General features: G+C 53.1%; 1 protein-coding gene across 2 annotated transcripts in view; it reads left to right on the top strand.

Moving 5' to 3' along the window:
- Positions 1–22,053, top strand: part of ELAVL1 (ELAV like RNA binding protein 1) — a 37,201-nt gene extending 15,148 nt beyond the window's left edge. Inside the window, exons 3-6 of one of the 2 annotated variants that reach the window (XM_082456282.1) lie at positions 8,927–9,030; positions 12,705–12,858; positions 17,492–17,717; positions 20,492–22,053. In XM_082456282.1, coding sequence (XP_082312408.1) covers positions 8,927–9,030; positions 12,705–12,858; positions 17,492–17,717; positions 20,492–20,816 — 809 coding nt within the window. In that variant the 3' untranslated portion in view covers positions 20,817–22,053. Of the gene's footprint in view, positions 1–8,926; positions 9,031–12,704; positions 12,859–14,206; positions 15,516–17,491; positions 17,718–20,491 lie in introns of those variants that run through there. The other variant, XM_082456283.1, reaches the window with a different exon arrangement.
- Positions 22,054–24,399: the final 2,346 nt, after the last annotated feature.

Raw genomic sequence — 24,399 nt, 5'->3', positions numbered from 1 at the left:
TCCTCTCTCTCTTCCCCTCTTCCCTCCCCCTCCTCTTCTTCCTCCTCTCTGCATAGCTCCGCTGAGGAATGGCCAGTCCTCTCAGGAGGGCTCTGGCTGCCGCGCTGGCTTGTGGGACCAGGATTCCCTACACTGAAAAATAATTTCAAAGTCAAAAGCTGTATTTATTATAGAAATGTAATATTTTATTGTATTTCAATTTACATTGAAGTAGAGTAATATTATTGAACCCCATGTACCCATCATCCTGCTTCATCGACTTTCAGCCTTTGCCAGTTACGTGAAGATGCCTGTACCCGAGATGACTCCTGTAGAGGCTGGCTGACTACTGTACAGGGAGTTGGTTCATCAGAACGGGACTTTGAACTCAAAAGTCCTTTAAGGACCCTTCCAGTTCTGCGAGTCTGCAATGTAATAAATGTCTTCGAAATAGGATCTTTAGATAATACACAAAATTGAAGTGTTGGAATGTTCTAGAAGCCACACTCATTCTCCAGTTCCAGGAGACCATCCTGAATAAGAGAGTCCTTGTTCAGAGGGGTTTGAAATTCTCCTGCGCTACTTACTACTAAGTCTTCCCTTTCTCCTTTTATGTTCTGGTGGAAGGGAATTTTCAGCCCTGTTGATATTCCTGATTTCTTTGTCTCTTGGCTTGTTGTGGTTTTCAAAGGAATGTGAGCTATGTTAATAGGAACACCTAGATTTGGCCAGATCAGTCCGGAGAGAACTGGTTTTGAGAACCAGCGAAAGCAGCAAAAGCGTAATTTGGAAATTATTTCAGTACAGAAATAGTCCTTTTCTGCTCTCTGGGCAAAGTTGAGTGTAATGCACCGGGAGTTGTGGAGTGGGTGGGCCTGGGTTGGCATTTCAGCTCTGCATCTTGCTAGCAGTTCTTTAAACTGAATGAACGTGACTTTATGGAAAACTTACCGCATTCACTTTTCTCCTCCTGCCACCGGTGTGTGAAAACTAATTCGAGGCTGGTCCTGGGCCGTGGGCTCACATCTCACTCCCTTTTGTCCTTTATTACACCGCTCTGGTGAAACCCCGGACTCGGTTATGTTCGTCTGACAGCTTTCTCCTGGCCTGGCTCAGGGGCCCACCCCAGAGAGAGTCTCGCATCCCAGCAGACAGGCACCCCGTCTGATCAAGCCCCCAACCGAGTTCACAACACGGGCATCCCCGTGCCACAGCAGCCACTTCAGCGCATTTTCTCCCCTGAGGCCCCCTTTCCTCTCACATGATGACCGCTTCCTACTTCACAGTGAAAATAACAGCTGTCTCACCTCTGTGCTGCATCCCTTCCCTTCTCGGCATCCCAGGAACCTCAAGTTATGCAAGTACCCACTTTCCTGGTGGGTCTTTCCAGGACCACCCGCCAGCATTCAAACACTCTCCAGCCTCTGCGCTCTTGAAGAGATGCCCGGACTCCCTCTAGCTCACGGTTTCTCCGCTAGAGCACTGTTGGCGCTCGGAACTAGATGACTCTTGTGGGAGGGCCGTCCTGTACATTGCAGGCTGAGCAGCATCCCTGGCCTCCACCCAGTGGATATGCCAGGGGCACCTTCGGAGTTGTGAAAACCAAGAAATGTTCCCAGATGTTGCCATGTCCCTGGGGAGCAGAATCGCCCCCGAGTGAGGAGCTGCTGTAGCTGATGTCCTCCCTCTCCTCCCGGTCACAGAGCCGCCTCCTCTGTCTCTCCCCTCAGGTCCATGAACCTGGCTTTCTCCTACCTCTGAGGCCCCCCTCTGTCTCTCGTGCAGCTCCTTCCCAGCTGCTGACCTAGGCAGCCCTTGGCTTATTCCCATGCCTCCTCTTCTTCCTAAGCCAACCCTCGGGTCAGCGGATGCACACCCACAGCTTAGCTGGACATTCAGTTTGGCCACCTCTCTTTCAACCAGAAAGTTCTCCCGATCTCTAGGCGCTTCAGCCTCTCAGTGTTTCCCAAACTGTCCTTGACTCTCCCACAAGCCGACTGCTTATTTCCCAGGGTCCCCATCTTAGCAGCTGGCACCACTGTCTACTCAGTGGCTCCAGTCAGAAATCTAAGCATGACCTTTGACGTGTGTCCCTGACACTCGTCCTTCTGGATGCTTCCATCCTTTTTCCTCCATCTTCCCTGCCACCATCTTAGACCAGGCCACATCGTCTTCTGTCTGCCCTGTTGCTTTAGGCTCTTAACTGGCCAGCCATGCTCCCTCCAGCCCATTCTCCCAACTGCGGCAGAGGAATCTCTTTTTAACATACCAGATGTACCCTGTCACTCACCTGCTTTAAAAGCCTTCACTTCCTGGGCCCCGTTTGCTTTAGGATGTCTTCCTGGCCTGATCTACTCGGCGTTAGATGCTCTTCTCTGGGTCCCCATAGCAATCAGGCAGACCTGCAACGTGGGTTTCCACACTGCACTGAGGTTGGAACTTTCTGGTCCAGTAGGTCCTTATGGTTCTCAGAGGCAAGGACCCTATTGTATTCCCAGATGTAGCCAGAGTCAGTGTTTGTTGAGTGAATGAATGAGTGGATCTAGGGATTGGGGGAGAATGCAGATCAGCATGGACATTCATTCATTCAGCAAATATTTATTGAGTGCCGACCATGGGCCAAGCACCAGTGATAGGAGGAAGCGGGGACACGGTGGTGGCTGGGATGCTGAGAATGTTTGATGTGCTGGCCTCGAGATTCAGAGTGTTTCTGGCCAGCCACGCCCCCCTGTGGGAGACATGCATTTGTTGATGCCTGTTCCATCCACAGTCACTACCTGACCTTACTGTGTAGCCCTGCCCTGCTCTCTGTCCTGGTGTCTAGCCCCTCCTCACATGACATATGACCCACGTGGGACCATGAGCCAGCCTCTACCTTGCTGCATTACGTCATGCTGGCCACTTGGTCCCCAGACTCCAGCCTACATGCTCAGCTTCTGTCTCATTGCCTTGCACCTCTGGTCAGGATAAAGCCCATACCCTGGCCTGTAGCTCCCAAGTCTCCCTGAGACCCTGTCCCCCTCTTCCCCAGCCACTGCACCCCCCACCCCCGTTCACCCTCCTCTTGGGCTAGACTGAGCTGCTTGTCATTTCCCAGACACACCCTGCTCTCACACTCTTGTGATTTCTCCAGTACTCTTCCCTCTGCAGGGATGCCCTTCCACACCTACCCAGCTGACCACTTTTTTTCTTAATGCGAATCATCTCTGTTCCTTTTAGAAAAAAATTTAACATGAGACAAGCAGGAAGAAAAGTTTAAATTACCCATAATCCCACGACTGTCAGCTTTTCGGTTCATGTCCATCCAGACTTTTTTCTTTACATATTTATGGTCGTGAGCAGTCATGTGCTTTTACAAAAATGGGCTCACACCTCTCAAGCTGCGTGGGAAACTTTTCTTCCTGTATCTGTGAACATTTTTCCCTGTCACTGAACATAGCTGTCTCATGGTCACGGGGGTTGCGTGGTATTCTGTTGCATGCAAGTTCTGAGTTTACAACAGGTTGTAACTGTTTTTCCATAGTTACAAGCCCGGTTGAGATAAATATCCTGGCACAAATCTTTGCTCACTGGTTATTTCTGTAGGAAGTCTTTCTAGAAATGAACCGGCAGAGGGGAGAGAGTGTAGTTTCTAAAAGCTCTTGACCCTTATTGCCAACTGGCCCTCCAGGGGTCTGTGGTTCACCCTCTGCTCGGCCCTGCCATCCCCTAGGCCAGGCAGGGTTTCTCACCTCTTAAGTGAAAAATGACAGCTGATCGTGGTGGCAGTTTGCATTTCTAGTAAAGTTCATCTGTTCTGGCTGCTTGTACTCTTCTTTTATAAAAGGACTCTTCTTGTCCTTTGCCCATCTTCTTTCCTTTGGGGACATTTGCTACTTCTTATTTATTGCCTAATTAATTCACTCATCTCCCCCAAGACCCAGTCTCTCTCCATCAGTGATGTCTTCCCTTGAGCCCCGTGGACCTTTAGAGAAAGGACTCACGTTGCAGAGGAGGGCCTCGCCCACGAGGTGCTCACCTTCCTCAGCTGTGCACCCCAGGTCAGTGTGAGGAACACTACGGGCTTAAAACATTACGTCTGGCTGCTCTGGTCCATGAAAGCAAGGCGAAATGCCATGGAATCGTCTCAGTCTTAACCCTTGTCTAAAGAGAGAGAAAGATGTTTGGCAATGCAAGAGCACTGGCCCAGGGGTCACCCAGCCAGGCATGCAGAGTGCCCCTTGTGGAGACAGCCTTGCTTTCTCCAGGGCAGCGGCTCCCGGGTGGCGGCCCTTGACCAGCCGCAGCACCTGGGGGCTGGGAGAAATGCCTCTCAGGCCCCAGTCAGACCCACTGAGTCGGCCAGTCTGGGGTGTTTGAACCTTTCTGGAGGGAGGGCAACGCCGGTGCCGGGCATAGTCAGAACCAGAGCTGAGAAGCAGTGCCCTTCCTACGGTGCAGGGAAGTGAGAGCCGGGGGGCGCTGGCCTCATACATCCCTAGACCAGGCCCAGGGTTTGTTCATCCTCCGTCCCCGTCCTTCTTTCCCTCATCTCCCGCCCCTCCCCCCTCCACCATATCTCCCATCCCGGGCTCTGGTTGCCCCCACCCCTGACGCTGGCAGGCCTCGCCCTCCTCAAACCCCAGCAGCCTGTACAGGATCCACGCACTGACCGAGCTTGTGCCTGAGCACCATGCCCCTGCTCCCCCACCAGACCGCAGACCCCCCTCATTCAGGGCTGGTCTTCCATCGCCCCTAAAGCGGGAGGGGGCAGCAGCTGACCTGCCTTCAAGGCACTGACTGCAGCGGGCCTGCTGCCTCTAGGGGGCAGGATCATCTATAAGGGGTCTTGGGTCCTGGGCTGAGGAGGGACCTGGGGAGCTGCATCGTCACCCTGCGTGGCTTGTGGCCCCTGTTAGAGAAACAGTAACTTGGGAAGTGAGGGCCTTCCCCCAGGCACCTGCTCTGAGCACAGCCCATTAAGTGGGGGCTCTTCTGCATAACCACGGGGAGCCCCGCTCCTGTTGTGCACTTCCAGCGACAGTTCTCAACCTGGGCTCTGAATTGGAATCATTGGGGAGCTTTACAAACTACCGAAGCTGTCCCCATTCCTGCCTTGCCCACCCCCATTCTGATGTCATTGGTCGGGACGTGGCCTGGGCAGTGATAGTTTTTAGCAGCCGCCCTGGTGACTCTAACAAGCGGCTAGAGTTGAGAGCAGTTGGTTTGTAGTGAAGGAGAGGGTGGAGGTGGGCACTCAGCGCTGTGTGTTAACGCTTTAGTCACCGGCCTCATCCAGTGGACGAAACCAGGGGCTCCCCTTCATTCCTCACCCGCCTTCCCTCTTGGCGCACACAGGTGCCCACCACAGAGAGTAGAACACACTGGAGGACAAGAGCCGGTCCCAGCCTGGGAGTGCTGGCACTTTAAGGACCTCAGCCCCCTGGAGCTCCCTGCTGCATCAGCGCATCTGCAGGTCCTCTTGGAGGCTCTTCCATCTGCCACCCCTGCCCAGGTGCGTGGCCCCCGTCTCACACCTGGTCTGGCTCACGGGCTCCTGTGGTCTCTGCACTGGCCTCAGCCCCGTTGAGGCCACGGACCACCCAGCAGCCGTCTCGGGACCAGTCTCCTGGCTCGTTTCAGTCAGCCGCGCTGGCCACTTTTCATTTCCTGGAACACACCAGAGTCGTCTGAGCCTCAGAGGCTTGGTGCTTGCTCTTCTGCTGGAATGCTCGCCTCCGGCCACCCCGGGGTCTTGCTTCTAATATCCCCTCCTCAAAGGATGCTCCCGACTGCCTGTCTTCCCTGGACCGTCCTGTGAGTCCCTCTCATACCACCACGGAGATTCTCCTTGTAGCACCTGTGTATGGCTTTGTTTGTTGGTTTCTTGCTTTGTTATCTGACTCACCCAGTGGGATGTGTTTATTAAGGCAGGAACTGTCCTCCTTTGTGATTATCATTAACCACCACCCCACCCCCACCCCCCGGTCAGCCTGACACGGGGACCGACACGTAGTAGGTGCTCAGCTAATACATGTGGGCTCGTTGAGGAAGAGTGGAGGGGGAGCAGGACTGGGGAAGGAGCCAGTGGCTGTCTGAGGGTGTGTGACTTCCCAGGTGACATGGACAAGTGTGGTCACACGGTGGTCAAGGAGGTCACCCAGGAAGCGTTGATGACAAAGACAAGGGCCAAAGGTAGAACCTTGAGGACCATCTCGATGGAATGGGCAGAAGATGAGGAGCCTGGGGAGGGCCAGTTGGGGGGAAGGAAAACCTGGCATTGCCATCACGTCCTGGGGGAAATGGTGCCTCAAGAGGGTCTGCAGTGCCCAGTGCTGCTGGGGGCTCTGGGAGCTGCGTCCTGAAACTCTCTGTGGGGTGGCACCTGAGGGTTGGGTGGCCTTAGGTCAGCAGGGGAGGGCAGTGGGGGCCGCCAAGCACCTGGGTAGGGGGAGGAATCGGGAACAAGGCTGGGCCTTGTTCATGTGCCAGGAGGGGCCGGCTGCAGCAGAAGGCACAGGAACATGGCCTGGGACACCTTAAGCGCCAGGAGGGAAGGGGACACGTGGCCCAGGCTTGGGATTGGCCTTGTGGGAGGAGCAAGAACACCAGAAGACCAGAGAGAAGTGGAGAATGAGGGCCAGACAGGACGGCCCCGTGGTCTGGGCACCATGAGAGATGGGCGGAGGGCAGTTGGAGAGCAGGTATTGGGAGTAAAAATCTCAGCAAGGCTGGAGTTTTGTTGGGAATCCATACCCCAGATAATCTGCATTCTCCACTTCACGAAGACCCTAAAGTTCCCGACCTGGAACCGATGGTAGTTTTCCGAGCTGCAGTCTGACTCTTCTGCTTGATGGGCCCAGCCCCACAGCCGTGCTGCTCTGGCTTCCTCACCGTCTGGGGTCCCACAGCCCAGTCTCTGAGACCCATGGAGTTTTGCTAGAAATTTAGATCTGTAAATGTAGAAAGGAGACCCATGGGTATGGGTGGTCAGGTTTTGGTTTTGTTTCTTTAAAAAAGAGAGTGGCCCGTGTGTAGCTACTCCGCCCTGAAGCATTACTCCACATGGCACTCCTTACATGCAGGATATGTGGAGTGACTTCCTTCCAAGGGCTACAGTGTGGAGGAGGTGGGTGGGGTAACTTTACAGTGGAGAAACCTGGCAGACCGACTGCCTTGGCCAGGGGGTGAAGGCCAGCATCCACGGTGATGAGTCATGTGGGACAGCCTGCACCCCAGTATGATGACACTAGAAGGGCGCTTCACTCTGTGGTCTTCCTCCTAAAAACCCATTATAACCCCAGTCCAACCATGAGAAAAACATCTGATGAACCCAGATTGATGGAGATTCTACAAAATTTCCTGGACCAGTCCTCAGAACTGTCAAGGTCATCAAAAACAAGGAAGGTGTGAGAAACTGTCCCAGCCAAGAAGAGCCTAAGGAGACTTGACAGCTAAATGTCAAGTGGGATCCTGGATGGCATCCTGGGACAGTAAAGGACACTAGGGGAAAACTAAGGCAGTCTGAGTCAGAGGTGGACGGTAGTTAACATTACTGTATCAGTACCGGTTCACTAATGTAACAAATATACCATTCTAGGGTGAGATGTTACTAATAGGGGAAACTGGATGTGGAGTATATGGGAACTCTGCATTACCTTTGTAATTTTTCTTTAAATCTAAAATATGAAGTATTTTGATGTGTTTGTTTCAAGGTGGCAAAACTGGGTTAGGCTCTCACTGAGTTTCGTTATTGGCAAGATGGGCCTGGGTTCAGAGCCAGCACATCTGCCGTGAGGATCTCTGCCTGCCTGTGACTCAGGCCTCATCATGTTTTTGCCATCCAGTGGGGGGAGGGGGATGGTGCAGAGCTCAGAGAGGGCGGGCCTCTGTCCCACTCACCCCTCTGTCTGTGTGCCGAGAGCACTGGCCAGTGCGCAGGGGGTGCCCGCTCACACGGCGCGTGGATGGGTAAGGTGCGGCTTGGTGGTGGTTCTCTTCCCTGGGCCGCCTCCTGCTCCTCCTCCGTAGTGAAAGTGCAAGGCTCCTTCCACTCCGACCCTCATCCATTGCTTCTCTCTGGGCCTCCCTGGGACCCACAGCCCCTCTCCTGCTGTGCCGTGTCCCTCCTGTGTATCCAGTTGGTGGTCACTCCCGCCACTTCTGAACAGTTCCCCAAGAGGGAGTGGGGACACCCTGCCTGTAACCCTGGATTTCTTTGGGAAGAGCTCAGGTTTGCACCTGCCTTACGACTCCCCCAGGCTTCGGCTAATGAGGCTGTTGCCGTGGGAGCTGCTGCCAGGGGGACTCTGGATACCTGGCCAGGGCTGTGGAGGTGGGGCGCCGGCTTCTCCCTGTGCTTCCTTCCTCCTCCCCGAGCTGGGCGGCAGGTTTGGGAAAGTGAGGGCAGCCGACACTGGGTGGCGCCAGAGCCCAGCAGGCCTTCCCACTGTGGGCGTGGAAGTGGCGGAAAACAGCCTGCACACTGACAGCTGATCGTAGCCAGGTTCTCCCCGCCAGCCTGTCCTGTGTGCTGCTGTGACTGTCCTCCTCCTCACCCCCCCGCGCAGTCCTCCTCGGAGCCACACAGAGCGGCCGGCACCGGTGGGACGGCTCCTTGTCACTGCTTTGGTGATGGGTTCCCTAGGATGCTCTTAGTAACACAGTGTTTCTCTTTAAATAAACTTTTTTAAAAAGAGTAACATTTTGTAAATTTGTTCCTTGCAGAAAATATACAGGTTTGCCAAGGGAGTGTAACAAATAAACCATCAATATAGATTGTAACCATCGATCGCTAACTCCCACTTTCCCAGAGGCCATGGCTCTTAGCGTTCTCCCTCGGTCTTCTCTCTGGTCTTGTCCTTTTGAGCCCAGCTGGACATAGTCCTGTTCATCCTCCCCGTCTCTCTGTCTCGCTCACTCACTGGCTCTCAGTGGCTCACCCATGTACCTGTGTTCTCCCACACAGGACACAGCTTGGGCTACGGCTTTGTGAACTACGTGACTGCAAAGGATGCAGAGAGAGCGATAAACACGCTGAACGGCCTGCGGCTCCAGTCAAAAACCATTAAGGTAAAGAGCTGCAATCACCATCTCATTCATTCCTGGCTGCACAGAGGTCTGTGCTGAGCCCTGGCCTGGGTGAGAGACCCCCCCACCCTTACTTCACCATCACCGTCACCGCACCATTAGCACAGTCGCGCCTTAGAGGCCTGCCGCTTTTTCAGGGCATCTGGGGGCCTCCTGTCTTCTCAGAAGAGAGGCATTGCGTGTCAGACGTGTGTCGGGTGGTGACCGTCCCAGACCTTGTGCCTCTGGCTCGTGTCCTCCTCAGCCCCACCAGCAACGGGAGGGTCCCTGTGAAGGACTTAGGCTGGGACAGCCCCCTCCCTGGCCCCAGGTGTCCCTCGTGTGCTGGCTCACAGCAGCCTCCTCCGAAGGCCTCCCTGCCGGTCTCTTCTACTGGCCAAGGTGCTCCCGTCCTCTTGCAGCTCCCGACCTCATGCCGAGCGGGCGTTGGGCCAGCCCTGCCCTCCTGCTCGCGCCCGGTTGTTGCTGTGGCGGCGGCGGCAGCAGCATCATCCCTCCCGCCTCCTGCCCAGGCTTCCATTCCTGCTCCGTCACTGGTGTAATCCTTCTCCCACCAGTTCATTCAGCATTCATTTGGCAAGTGTTTATGAGTGCCTACTATGTGCCACGCGGTGAACAGAACAAATTCCATGCCCTTGTGGGGCTGGGCCTGTGTGTGTGTGCGCGCCTGCGTGCGCACAAACGATAAAAAGAAATATGAAAGCCAGGTGTGGCAGAGGTAGGTGTCCCAGGGGCGCCGTGTCCTGGGGGGGGTGGTTTGTGATGACTTGAGGTGACTTGAGGGGAGTGAGGGAGCCATGCAGCACCAGCTGGGAGGGCCTTGGGCAGACCGTCATCAGCGTCATTCCCGGTTCCAGAGCTGTGGTGGCTTCCTGGGACAAGTCCGCGAGTCCTCCGGGCTTCAGGATGGCTTCCCCAACCTTCACGCTCCTCTCAACCTGCCACTGCTAACCACGCCCTCCTGCTCTCAGCCCGGAGCCCCACCTCCTCCCCACCCCAAGTGTCTGTCTTCAGGCTCTGCCTACCCCTGGACCAACCTTGGGTTTTCCCGACCATCGCTCCCTGCTGAGCCCTCCTGTAGAATATGCCTCCTACCCCCGCCCCATGTGGGACCCTGACCCGGCTTCCTGCAGCAGCCTCTTAGCACTGTGCCCACCGCCCCTCACCTGCAGACTGGCGAGTCAGCCCTCGTTCCTGAGACACACGCCTGCCAGAGTCACCAGAGTTGTCTCCCTCAACCCGAAGCCACTGGAATGAGATCATCCTGTTGAGCCTTTGCATCTTCCAGTTCCTCACACCTAGTTCTGAGGGCCAGAAGTCCAAGATCCGGGTGTCGGCAGGTTGCGTGCCTTCGGAGGGCTGTGGGCTGTGAAGGAGGATCTGTTCCGTGCCCCTCTTCCGGCGCCTGGTGGTCACTGAATCTTGGGCAATCCTCGGCTTATAGAAGCATCACCCCAGTCTCTGCCTTCATCTTCACACGGGGTTCTCCCTGAGTGCATGTCTGTGTCCAAATTTCCCCTTTTTATAAGGACCTCAGTCATTGATTTGGGGCCATCTTGTTCCGCTTTGACCTCATCTTCACTAATTGCATCTATAATCCTGTTTCAAATGAGGTCACATTTTGAGGTACTGAGGGTTAGGACTCCAACATGTGAATTTGTGGGGGAACGTAATTCAAAAATTCCTTTTCTTCAAAAACCTCTCACAGGAATGTTTCCTAAGAATAGGACAGTAGACCTGATTGAGGCAAAGGAGCAGGTGGTGCCAGGAGCTTAGGAAAGAGGGTTCTGGGCCTAGTGTCTTGGAGCGGGGCCAGGCACGCCTGCTGCGTCATCACACACCTGCCGCGAGAGGGTTCTCTAGTGCAGTCTTCTTGGATTCTGATTTGATTCTGAGCTTGACAGTGGCTGAAGAGAAAAGGAAAGCTGCAGTGGCCATCAAGGTCCTTGGAGACACCTATGCTGTAAGGAATTGAGGCGCAGTTGGCCTTGAAAGCATTGCCTCTCTGGGGCTTTATCAGGGGACAATTGTAACTACAGTCAGTGCCAGCCTCCACACCACTCCCATGGTGCTAATTTGGGAATGTTCTTTACCACAGTGACCTTCACCAAAAGCCAAGGGCAGACCCCAAATGCAACCTGTTCTGGACAGATCTGCAAGGGACCAGACAGGATGGTCCTGGGAGGCAGCTCCCTATTGGCCCAGCCTGATCCTGGGAAAGCACAGACTAGCCTGAGTCCCGGCAGGCCTGCCTCCCTCCTTCAGCTGTCCTGCCTGAAATCTGACGCCCCTCATCGGGGCATTTGATAAAATTGGACAGCAGACGGTTGGAGTGACCCCCTCTGGCAGGAGTCTGAGTGGGCTGTTCTGTGGGGCTGGTTGATGTAGATCCGGAAAGTGGAGGCCCAGAAGTGGGGCCAGCGTCCTTCCTGGTAGTCAAGGAGCGTGACCACGCCCACGCCCACCTGGGAGGCCCTGGGGAGGCCCCAGGGGCCAAGGTGGCCTCTTGGGGGCAGTGCTGCCTCTGCCCCAGGTCGTGAACAAACTATCGGGTGGCCCCAAAGTGTCCCCAGAGTGCCTTAGGCCTGGCTGCAGTGCAGGGAAGCTTCCAGGGAATGGCAGCTTGTACAGCACTGCTCTGTGGAGGCCACCAGCCCCTGACGGGACCCGGTGCCCTGGGGCGTCCTTCTGATCGGCATCGCTTCTGTTCCACTCTCCTCTGACGCTCCCCTCCATGAGCCCAGCTCCTTTTCGGGTGGAGCTGGGCTCTGACCACGCCACACGGTTTCTCCTTCCATCCGCCGTCTCTCCCGCTAGACTGCATTCTGCTTTGCAGGCAAAGGTGGTGTCTGTCTTCTCTTTTTCTGGAATGTCCCAGGTGCACCTCGAATGTTTGAGAGTCAACAAGCACATGAATAAAGGGGTGGGTGTGTGTATGTATGTGTGTGGTCTTAGCATGTAGAATTACACCCCTGCCCTTCCTGGCAGGCCTGAGTGTTGTGGTGAGAACACACCTGTCGTCTTGCCCTTGTGCTGCCCCCTTGGCCTGCAGGGTCCACCCAGCTGTCACCCCAACCTGGGAGAGCGCCAGAGACCCTTTCCTTGCTACCAGCCCCACACGCACGCACCCTTTTATCTAAACCACTGCACAAGCTCCTTTTAGCCTTTCTTCAGCTTTGCAGAACATAAGCCTAAAAAGCATGGGGTTATTTAATATGTGTGCACCCCCCAGCACTCGGGCCCCATCTGGGCTCCCATGGCGAGCTTGCCTGTTGTCAGGTGGGTGTCACGGTCCCAGAGCACACAGCCCGGTGTCCCCTGGGCTCCTCACAGGCAGGACCAGGTCCCCTCCCAGCCCTGCTCACTGTCCAGAGAGGCCTGAGGCCATGGTAGGAGCACAGGCAGCCGGGGTTGGCTCCCTGCCCTGCCCCGGTCAGCCATGGACCCTCAGACTCTCGACTGTGAGACAAGAATAATGTCTTGTCATCAGGGTGTGTGAGGGCCCTTGCCTGGCCCATGGGGAGCTGCCAGCACGGGCTGCTGCAGGTGACCTCCTTCCATAGGGTTGACTTTTTCTCACCCGAAAATTTAACACCCTCCCTTGATGCTTTGGCCACACGCCTGCCCTAACGCCAGTGAGCGGTTTTGTTTTCAAGGTGTCGTATGCTCGCCCGAGCTCAGAGGTCATCAAAGATGCCAACTTGTACATCAGCGGGCTTCCGAGGAACATGACCCAGAAGGATGTGGAGGACATGTTCTCTCGGTTCGGGCGGATCATCAACTCCCGGGTCCTCGTGGATCAGACCACAGGTACGGCAGGTGGCCCGGGATACAGCGAGGTTTTCCTCCAGGCAGGGGCCGGGTCTCCTAGGGAAGACAGATCGCTGTCATTAGTTATTCCACCAATGAGGACAGAATCAAAATGAGAAGACGTTGGTTTTTGTTTAATGAGGCTGGGGAGGTTAATTGGCATAAAAGCAGCCCTGACATAAAAGCTTAGACCTGTTATGGTGAAAACACCAAGAGATTCTGGCAGTTTCTGCAGGCACCCACGCGTCCTAGCCTGGACTACGAATGTTGCCGTTCTCACTGCAGGCAGTGGTGTGCCGCGTGAGACAGTCTTCACCTGAGGTCCAGAGTCCCCACCTTTCCTTACCCAGAGCTCCAAGGGTGACTGTTTCTGGGGAGCTGTTCTTCGGTCTTCAGGACTTGGATACCCCACCCCCTCGGGTAGCACATTCAAAGCTCAGAGCTCGAAGGCAGTGACTTCCTCTCTCAGGCAGTCCTGGCCACTTTGCCAGCCCCTCTCAGGTCGTCTCAGTTCAGGACACGAGCAGCTTGGGCGATGGGCTTTGCATAAAGCAGTAAGGCACCGCCAAGCTGAGCCCTGCGTGCCCCGGAGGCAGCCCCTCACTGCGGCCATCTGCCCCACTGGCCTCGCGCCTGGGGTCGGGCTGGGGCCGCCCTGCTTTAGGGCCCTTCATCTCTGTTCTCAGCAGGAGTGGGAATTTACTGACCAACTAGCAAAAAAGATTACTGCTCAGGGAGCTCAGCGAAGCCAGTGGAATTGTCTGCGGTTGGTTTTTATGTTCTTCCAGCACAGAGCGTGTTCACCACCCCCTTGGCTGAGGTAGTCAGACACACACTGGGTGGTCGGGCCAGAGCAGTCGTGGCTCCGAGGTGACCTCCCCCGGGAGGCTGCAGAGCCACACAGAGAGCAGGCGGGCAGGGTATCCTGGCCCATGACAGATGGGGGTGGAGGTGCATGCACGTTTTCCCACATTCCCGCTAAGCTGTGTGCTCTGGGGCCCACAGTCTTGTCACCTGCACTCCCTTGTCCTGTCCCAGCTGTGGAAGCTCATCTTGGCATGGGCTGGCCCTACCTGCTGCCCAGGCTGCAGTCCTGGGCTGGGGCCCGGCCTGGAGACGAGTGGACAGCTCGAGTCTCCCAGGGGCCTGAGGAGGAGAAGGGGCTTCTGGACCCCAAGCTCTGCTGGAGGGACATAGACTCCACCCACCCGGCCTCCTCCTTTCTGCCCCTCGGCTCTGGGCCGGGGGATGGGCGTGAGGTAAAGATGCCGTGTACTTGGTGTAAACCCCTGTTCTGTACCAGAAGAGCTTCCTGTGGTCCCTAAAGTTCCCCTTACTTATCTTCAAGTGCCAGTTGAGAGAGTGATCCCGTCGGCTGGTCAGCACATGTATTTATCCCAGCCCCACCTGCACAGAAGCTCCTGCGTGGGCCACCTGGAGACCTGGCGGGGTGACGGTGCTGGCCCGTATTCTGCCTCCATGGCCCTGCTTTTCCTGACCCTGTACGGACTGCTGTGCCTCTGCTCGCCTCTGTCCAGCGCAGCACCGCTGAGCGGGGCCCAGCTCTCGAGTTGGAGTCCACCCACCTCGAGAACGCACCCCCTGCCACGTAGCTTTTGTCTGCATCATCCTGAGGGAGGTCTCTCCTGCAGACGGTTCCCTCACCCCTTTGCTGGGACTTTTGCCTCGTTTCCCTCTGCAAGGCTGGTGTCTCCTAGAGTTTGGGGGCACCTCAGGGTTGTGCCCTCAGGCCCCCCCGCCAGCTTCTGCCACTTAGGCGAGGGGACAGGGTCCCTACCCCACACCTCTGTCTGTGTTCAGGAGCTTTGTGAGAGGGCAGGGGGAAGGAAGCCGTGAGGGAGCCCCAGGGGCTCCTCCCTCTCCACAGCCCTCCCCTAGGCCGGGTGTCGGATTGGAGAGTAGAAAGGTGAGCCCCTGGGACTGTGGGCTCCCCTTCCTTCCCTCTGCTCCAGAGGAGGCCACCATGCAGGGCTCCTCTGCTGGGACAGAGGCTGCTCGTTGCTGGGACCCCATGGAGCCCCGGTGGCTGGGGCAGAGAATAGCGGGGCAAGCAAGTTTGTGTGTCAAGTTTGCCTTCGTATGACGTGCTTTTTAAAGAAACAGAGAAGCTCTCTTAAAAAACCTTAATTTCCTGAGCTGACAGAACTTTTTCAAAGAATGTCTTTGCTTCTTTATACATTTTAATTGTGAACTTCATAGTTGACTCATCTGGAGATCGTGCCATTTATTGGTCTGCTCTTAATCCTAAAAATGCTAAAGGAAAAAGAAAATCCACAGAGTCATCTTCAAAAAGTATACATTCATCCAATCATTGAGTGAGTTTATATTCCCTCACTTTAAGTAACATTCTCTCTCTTACTCAGGTTTTCTTCATTTCACTCGGGCAGTTTTCATTTGATAGTCATTTTGCAAAACCAAACAGGGAAACCACACTTGTGCACACACACTCTGTCTGCTTGATTGCAAGGTCTTTATAAATAGAGTGGAACCGTATCCTGCAGGCAGCTTTCTGTAGCAGCCAGCCAACCACAGCTTCCAGTGGGATTTGCCTGCAGTTAGATTTCGTTCGGGTTCCCATCTGTCTAAGCTGTCGTTCGTGCCGTTTAAGAGTAAATAAAAACAGTGTATGCCAAGTACATGTTTTCAGGTGTTCCTTCTGAACCGAAATTTTAAAGTGGGCTCAGGCTCTAGAATTTTCCTGGCACACGTGTGAATTGCTGGATCTGATCTCACTAATTCAGTGAGCATCTCTGGCTGTGTCAATTTTAAATTTTTACTTAAATAGTGATGGAACCAATGCGGGGGCAGCCCTGAGGCCATGAGGAGCTGCTGTGCTGGGGGCGCCCCAGAAGGGAGAGTTTCCCAGTTGGAGAGTTAGGGTGTGTGCTTTAGGACTTGGCGGAGGGCATCCACAGGATGCTTCTGTTGTAAAGAAAGAGCCCCTGCCCGAGGGTCCCTGACTACTGTCTACTTGTTCACATGGGACCCACGGTGTTGCATCCAAGTCAGGACAGAGCTTGGGATTCTAGGCCCCGAGGGGACGGCCGCGCCTTGCAGTGACACTTGTCATCTCCGCACCAGCCTGGTGTGCCCGAGTCTCCCAGGCCCCTCCGCAGCCTTGGGGCCAGCTGGGGATACCCACGCCTTGTTGCCCATCATGGGGACGGTGGGTGGGACCCTGCAGGAAATGGCGAGGAAAGGTGCCGGCATGTGGGAGCTGACTGGGGGACGTTCCTCACGCGCGCTTAGCCGGTGGCCCGAGGCCCTGGGCTCTTCTGCTCTGATGGTCGTCACTCACCACATGCTAAAGGCCTTTGTCTAGAGAAGAAATTGTGTCTTAACGGCTGTCTGCCTCAGCCTCCCCTACCAGGGCATACTGTGCCTCCAGCCCAGGCCCGTCACCCCCAGGCTGGCCCTCGGCCGTCACCAGTACACTTCGACCTTCACACTTGACCCCTGTTTCTTCTCCCCAGGAGAAGGAGCCAGTTCTCTTCCCCGGCTCCACATTCCCTCACCTCAGCTCCACCCCATTCTTCGAGTTCTTCAAGGGACGAGGGCCCCCATCATCCCCCCCAGACCCAGAACGATGGCATACGGGGCTAGAGGGTGACTGAGCCCCTTCCCATCTGGTTTGTTCAGGTCTCACACTTGTGCCAGACTAAACTGACCCTGCCTTCAGCAGTTGGGCCTCGGACTCAGGTAGCGTGGTCCCGGGCCATGTCCTTGCTCTGTCGAGGGATGGGGTTACAGCAGGCCCAGGACTTGCCTTTGGTGGCTCAGTCCAGGTGGCAAGAGAAGGTGTTCTCCCAAGGCAGCTGGAGGTGGCGATGAATGGGCGCAAGACAGGGACTCTTCAGCTGCCGGGGAGTGTGTGGGTGGGTGTGTCAGCAGTTTTCTGGGAAAAGAATGCGTGGCCTCACTTGATTCTGAGGGCAGTTTGGGGCCCACAGGAGGTCCCAGGACCTTACAGTGGACTATCCAAGAGGTGAGTGAGGTGTTGGTGGCAGGAAAGAGTCATCAGGGTTCAGCTTGGTTACTAGGATTCCACGCCCTTGAGGGATGCAGGAGGCTGAGCCAGGCACTGAGCAAACAGGGATTCGGTCAGGCCAGCCCAGGAGGCGACATGCTGCAAAGGCCCAGCTGGGGTACGTGGCCAGATGGCCGGGAAGGCCATGGGAGGGAGCTCCCGGAGCCCAGGGACAATTCCTTGTCACCCACCTACCCCTCAGCACGCCGTGCACCCACACTGCGGTGGGCATCTGGCATCGAAATGGTGATGGAGGACGTAATCTCTTCTAATGTGGCTTCTTTTAAGAAAGAGGTCTGGGGTGTCTTATTTGAGACTCCTGCCACCAAAGTATCTTTTGGCACTGAGGCTGTGGAGTCGTTGCTTCAACTCAGAAGAAAGTCTGAAACCTTAGTCTTTTATTAGTCGTTGTTTGTTTTTTTTAATTTGTTCATGTTTCCATATTTAGGTTTAATTTTTGTTTATCTCATTAACCAAGCATCCAATTTGAACCACAGTAGCCTGACTGACTTGACTTTTGCTTTTCAGTTTTAAAAATCCTTGCAGTTTTTCCCCTAACTCCATTTTTGTTGGTTTGTTAAAAAGGTTTGTCCAGAGGGGTTGCGTTTATCCGGTTTGACAAACGGTCGGAAGCAGAAGAGGCAATTACCAGTTTCAATGGTCATAAACCCCCAGGTTCCTCCGAGCCCATTACAGTGAAGTTTGCAGCCAATCCCAACCAGAACAAAAACGTGGCGCTGCTCTCCCAGCTGTACCACTCGCCAGCTAGGCGGTTCGGAGGTCCCGTCCATCACCAGGCGCAGAGATTCAGGTGGGTCAGGAGGACGCGCTCTTCCCACCACGGCCACTCGGGCCCCTTCTGGCTGCGCGGAGCCCTGCTGGTTGGGTGACTGTGCAGTGGAAACCTCTGGGCTGATCACGTCAGAAAGTCGTGCTCACAGCCATTTCATGTCTCCATGTCCCCCACCTGCATCAGAAAGGTATCTGTATGGAAGCTGTTTATTTCCATCCAGGTGTTGTCTTTAACTAGAATGAAAAAGGTAGTGCAGCTCCAACCAGCTCCCAGGAGAGTGAGTGCATAGCGCTGCAGCCTGCAGTTTCTAGTGATATGCGAGTAGACCCATGAGTTTAAAAGATCATCCCGTATCTGGGAGAGAAAAGATGCAGCTTTAGGGGTGCTTATGCAAGAGCCGTTCTTCCAGAGTTTTAAACAGGTTTTAGACATTTGATCAGCAGCCTTAAGGCAGACCTTTCTCATACACCTACCTTGTGGAGTCATTTGTGTCTAAATATTATTATATGCCTTCTGTTTAAAAGCCGCATCCTAGAGGTGTACCGTTTTCCCACCTTCCTTAGTCTTTCCATATAAAATGATTCTAGTCGCCAGGATCTAGCAGAACAGAGACAAGTAGAGTCAGTAACTTGGACTCTGAAATCAGGTGTGTTACTGCCTCACGAACAGCTGAGATCCCACTTCTCCCAGTTTTGAGAAGTGGCATGAGGGCTAATCTCAGGTATGTTAAGGATTTCTCTCTGCGACTTTTCAGGGTTCCCGTCTTTAAGTGGTGAGGTTGGGTAACACCCCGCTCATTTCCACAGATGCTGTTTTTCAAGGTCTTATTTTCACAGTCCAATAATCCAGGGTTCTCAACTCAGCTCAGGTTCCAAAGCTGGCCTTCCTTCGTTGGCTTTTCTGGTTTAAAGGCAAAGCAGGGGAAGCGTCTTTGGACAGAAGTGAGCTAAATCCAGTTTTGAAAGTCAGCACGGTCGACCTCACTGGTGATCGGGTGGGATGTGTAGATGGCCAAGTTCAGTGAGTTACCCAGGAACTCTGGAAAACCAGGAAGCTTGGAGGAGAAGAGAAAGGAGAGATGGGAGGTGCAGAAGGGGCCAGGCAGGAGAGGGACCGTGACCTCCAGAGATGGATGGAAGGAAGGGGCGGGCGGGAAGGTTCGCCACCAGAAGGCAGACTAAGATAAGAATAAGAAGAAAGAAGACCCAGAAGAGGAGAGGGTTTGCAGCCAGTTCTTATCATGTTGGGAAAAGTCCCCAAATCAAGGAAGAGTCAGTTCTCCTCTTGCACCATCAGAGGAAAGAATGGGGGTGGGTTTCATGACAGTTGAGATGAAACAGATCAGCTCCAACTAGCAGGAGAAAACTCACAAGAATAAGAATGAGAATCATGTCAATAAAAGTAAAATATTACCTCAGATTATTTTCAGTATAATATCTATGTCAAGATTTAGTTAACTATGATAACTTGGGTCTGTGTCCTACAAAACTTGGAGAAAAGGAGATCCTTTTAAAAGTTAGAATGTCTTTCCATTTCTCACTGAAAAGCAGCTCATACAGATGCTCGGGTGCCTTTTCCCACCCCCATTTCAATGATACTGTGGTCTCACCACTAACAAGCCTCCTGAGTCATCTAACCAGTTCAGACATTTGGTACAGGCTGTTTAAAATTATTCTCGTAAATTCAAAACCATGGCCCACAATGTGCCTTGATTCTTCTGTACCTGCATCAGCGATCACCGTTGTGTCAGTGGTCTGCACCTCGGGGGCTGGCCACTCTTCTCCCATGTCTGCTGAGGGCGTGAATCTGTTTAGTGACACTTGAAGGCACCCCCGCTCACCCCTGGATCAGACCCACGACTCGAACCTGATTTTATTTTGGAGCAGGTAATAACTTCTCCAGTTGCATTGTGTGGCTTCAGAGATGCTGTATCGTGCTCAAATATTCTTAAATTGATCCTCCAACAGTTACTTTTGAGCTTGTGAAACATCTCAAGGGCCACGTGGCTTCAGTAACAATCTTGTCATCTCCCTTAATCCTTATTGCCCACGACTTGTAGAAGGCTTATTTTTGATGTGACTAAAAGTGGTGCTTTAGAAAGGGGCTCCACATTTTTGGTAAAGCTTGGTAGATTTACAGTTCACAGCCCTGGCCCTTCTGGGCTGTTAAGAGCCAGCAGCGGAAGGGTGTCCGGAGCTGTTCCCTGCCGGTAGTGGCCCTTGGCGGGAGTGTGCTGTACGCAGGCACCGCTCGGACGTGAATCCTCGGAGAGGGAGGGTGCCGATGGGGGTGGGGATGGGGTATAAAATTCAGAGAAAGAAAAGAAAAGAATTCAGGCCTCTCCCCACCCCCACCATACCCCCGCAAACACACACACAGACACAGACACAGGATGAGGAACGGTTTCCTCCAGGGAGAGCTGGGGGTGTAACAGCACCTCGGAGGATGTGGAGAAGCTTCCATCATTTAAAATGTGGGAAGTACGGGTGTGACTAGACAGGACCACCCCACCAAGGTGGGAGGGGTGGAGGGAGCGGCTGGTCAGAGGCCACTAGAGGCCATCGCTCTGAGGCCTGACCCCCTGCAGGCAGCAAATGTCTCTCCTCGGAGTCGACTGCCTACAGAGCAGGGAGCCCATGCCCTCCCTCTGCCCCCATATTGAGTTCCTCTCAGTTGAAAAGTCCTGATTTTGACTGAGCGGGGTGTGTCAGCCCAAGCGCCTCACATGGGCTGCGTGCAGCTCGCTGGCCCGCACTGACCTTGACCTGAATGCTGTGCTCTCTGTTTGCTAGGTTCTCCCCTATGGGTGTAGATCACATGAGTGGGCTTTCTGGTGTCAATGTCCCAGGCAACGCTTCTTCGGGCTGGTGCATCTTCATCTACAACCTTGGTCAAGATGCCGATGAGGGAATCCTCTGGCAGATGTTTGGCCCCTTTGGTGCAGTTACCAATGTGAAAGTGATTCGCGACTTCAACACCAACAAGTGCAAAGGCTTTGGTTTTGTGACCATGACAAACTATGAAGAAGCCGCGATGGCCATAGCAAGTCTGAACGGCTACCGCCTGGGGGACAAAATCTTACAGGTTTCCTTCAAAACCAACAAGTCCCACAAATAACTCGCTCATGCTTTTTTTTGTACGGAATAGATAATTAAGAGTGAAGAAGTTGAAACTTTTTTGTTAGTGTACAACTCATTTTGCGCCAATTTTCACAAGTGTTTGTCTTAGTCTAAATGAGAAGTGAAAAGGTTTTTATACTCTGGGATGCAACCGACATGTTCAAATGTTTGAAATCCCACAATGTTAGACCAATTTTAAGTTTCTTAAGTTATTTCCTTTAAAATATATATTAAACAGAAATCTAAGTAGACTGCATTGACTAACCAGTCCCTCGGGATGGTGGTGAAACTGAAGCATGCTTTAACTTCTGAGACTGTCTAACACGCGTTTCATTCGATGTCTCCACAAACTGGATAGAAACAAACAAAAAGAAATGACCTTTTAGTTTTAGTTTTTAAACTAAAGATGTTAGACAGATGCCTTGTGTGCGTTTTCTCAACCGCTTCAACATTTTAAGCGATTTCTGCTTTGGTTGACAGGAAATTGCTTTCCCAAGCAGGTCCCATTGCCACCTCCTGCTCACTCAGCCGATTGGCCCCGGCAGTGGCAGCGGGCCCGTCTGCCGTGGGCCACAAGCGGGGAGGGGGGCCACACACCAGGCCGGGCCAGGCTCTGCCGAGGACACGAGTGGGTTTCCTAAGCCCAGGCGCCAATGGGAACGGACCAAAGAGTTTCAGGGAAACTCCAGTATATTCCAGAGTCAGATCTCAGCTCCAGGCACGCCTGAAGACGTGTTGCTCCTCTGACATCCCGATTCCTGTCCACACATTGCATGCATGGTGCCTCCACACATCAGATACTGTTGTTCACAATCATCTCTCCAGTTTCCAAGAGCATTGAACACGGCCCCAGTGCGTAAAATAGCTCTATTTTTTAATGACACAGAAACATTTGAGCATTGTATTTCTCGCATCCCTTCTCGTGAGCGCTAGGCTTTTTTCTATTTTAGTCGGATTTTGTTTTGAAACTTTGCTTTCCTATGAACACTCAGCAGAAAAGTACTTACTTCCTGCCAGTTACCTATTAACAAAAAAAAAAAAAAGAAAAAAAGAAAAAAAAAGAAAAAAAACCCTTTGATTTGTAGTTTTAAAGATTAACCTTCAAAGTTCTCTTCATAACTGCCTTGACATTTTGGGTTGTTCTGTTCTGTTAATTTTCTTTTGCTTTTTTGTGTTTTTCGTTTGTTTTTACTTTTGCATTTAAGACCATTAAATTTGATTTTGTTTTGCTCGAATTTTGTTTTGTTTTTTATTTTACCTTTTCTTTCTTTTTGGCTAGGTAAGGTACAGACAGCCCAGCATTCAGGGAGGATTTATAAGATCTTAAGAAACAAACATACTTGCCTCAAGACAAAGCATTTACAAATCTGTGACGTTAGGATTGTGCCATCACAGATGGTGTTTTTTTAAAATGGGGAGCCGGCAGGGAGAGTCTAAGAGAGAGGGCCTGAGAAGTAAATAGGCAGGGCCCGATCTCCGGGCAACTCCTCAGGAGCGTGATCTGATTTTTATAAATAACCAGTGTGCAAGAGAATCAAAAACACAATAACTTAGTACCAGCAGTTTTTAACCTTGACACGAGACTAAAACATGTAACAGTAAGCTGCTTTTTAGTTACCGATGTCATGGAATTGCGGCATTATTTATCTATCTATTTATTTAAGTGGAAGACGTTGGGCAGTAGGCACAGCGTTCCCCAGAGCGGGTCTGTGTTCTGAGTGACCCCTGGACCATTTGAGGCTGCCCGTCCCCCCCACTGCTTCCCTCATACTTCACTGAGGGGCTGCCAGCTGCTTGCGTGATCCTCCTGAATTTCCCACGTTGCCCTCTTCTTCTCCCACAAAGGGCCAAGTTCATACCTTGAAGCCTTGTCTCATAAGTTGGCCAAGTGCCATGGAGGGCCTCCTCTCTGCAGCAGAATTTTCCAGGTTCTAAGTCAAAGCTAGCTTGCGTGCCTCTTCCTGGAACCAAGGCCCGTTTGCCCAGATTTGATGCAAAGAGGGTCCCTGCTGCGTGTGCCCCAGAGCACTCTGCACCCCGGGACTGGGATGTTTTCCTGGAAAAATATGCCGTGTAGGTTGTGCTAGCCTCGGGCCAGCATCTCAGTGAAGATGAGGTTCCCAGTCCTGAGAGTGACCCTTGAGTCTCCTCGCTGACACACCATCCTGCCAGCCTGCACTAGTGTTCCATTTCCTACGAGAATTCTGTCAGAGGCCTAAACTGCGAAGTGACGGGCTCACAGCCAGCACCGCAGCTGATTTCCTCCCCTCTATTTTATTGGAACCACACTGATTATCCTGGTGCTGGCACAGATGAACAGGAAACGTGAAGCGCATACGGACCCTTGAGAGTTGCCTGAAGTTTCTCAGTAAAATTCTCGTTTTACGTGGTCCCCACTCTTTGAACATCCTTCTGGCTGAAAACCCCAATGTGCTTCTTTGGGAGTTTTAATTTGTGAGTGTGCGGGAGGATTTTGCCTTTGACATGTTTTACTCCTGAAAAGTAATTGTCACTCCCATGGAAGTGCCACACGCTGGCCCTGTGTCCAAAAAGTTCATTCCATCTTCTCTAGGCCTGTTTGCAAAAGGAAGATCCCATTTTTTTTAAAGTTAAAATCCAAAAGAAACCGTGTTAAAAAATTGTGGGTTTTTTTTTTTTTTAACATAGATCAATCTTATTTGTATTTCGTAAAATGAATGCTCTCCTTTTATTTGGGAATTTTGATGAAAAAGTTAAGAGTAGATGATGTTAATTTATTGAAACTTTGGTTTGGTACATAAATACCAAAGAATTCTCTTTTGATTGAATTGATTGAATTCTCTTTTGGCCTATGTAACTTCCCCTCATAGTTGTTCACTAAGCAGCTCCAGATTTGTGAACCTGGTTCCAGTTGAGTTATCCATTGTTTACCCCGTGGCTCTGCCTTTCTTTAGCTTTTCGATGTGATATGGCAAGCTGTGGTTTTCTGCACCGGCTGTGCCTCTGGTCACACGTCCTGTGACTGTGATACCACGGCCACCCTCTTGCCAGAATAACGGAGGAGCTGGGCTTTCTCAGCCCGTGGGCAGGTGGCGCCGGGTGGGTTTCACCTTCTTTGTTCCCCGAAAGGTGAGTCTTTCCCTTGCCAAGGGCAGCTGCCTTAACCTCCGAGAGTATGCACTTGTTGTTAGTGCTGGAAACCCAGGGTCTGAACCGCGCTGCTTAGGGAGCCGGCCCTTCGGGAGCTGGCAGCTCGGGGGGGAGCCCTGCCGGGTCAGGCAGACAGATGAATCCCAAGACAGTTATTGGCAATAACTTATCGCTGGTTTGCCTCCGGAGTAGGGCCATGGACTGACCCCAGTCGCTGTTGGCCTTGAAAATCAGAGTTCACGTCTCCCAGCTGTCCCATTTCCCATCCGTCTCAGCCTGACCGGACTTCTCTGTGCTTTCCGCACCCATCCTGGGTAGGATCACGGAGAGTGAGCATAAGCTGCCGGGGGCCTCTCTTCCCCATAACCCCAGCCCTCCATCTGAAATCCTTCCCATCTTCCCAGGACCCGCGGTACCTCCTGGGCCCTGAGGCAGCTCCTCAGGAAAACACC

Source organism: Balaenoptera physalus, assembly GCF_965194825.1.
Source record: "Balaenoptera physalus genome assembly, chromosome: 3".
NCBI classification, from domain to species: Eukaryota; Metazoa; Chordata; class Mammalia; order Artiodactyla; family Balaenopteridae; genus Balaenoptera; species Balaenoptera physalus.
The sequence above is the reverse complement of the archived record's forward strand: the minus strand, read 5'-3'. Positions and strand labels throughout refer to the sequence as shown.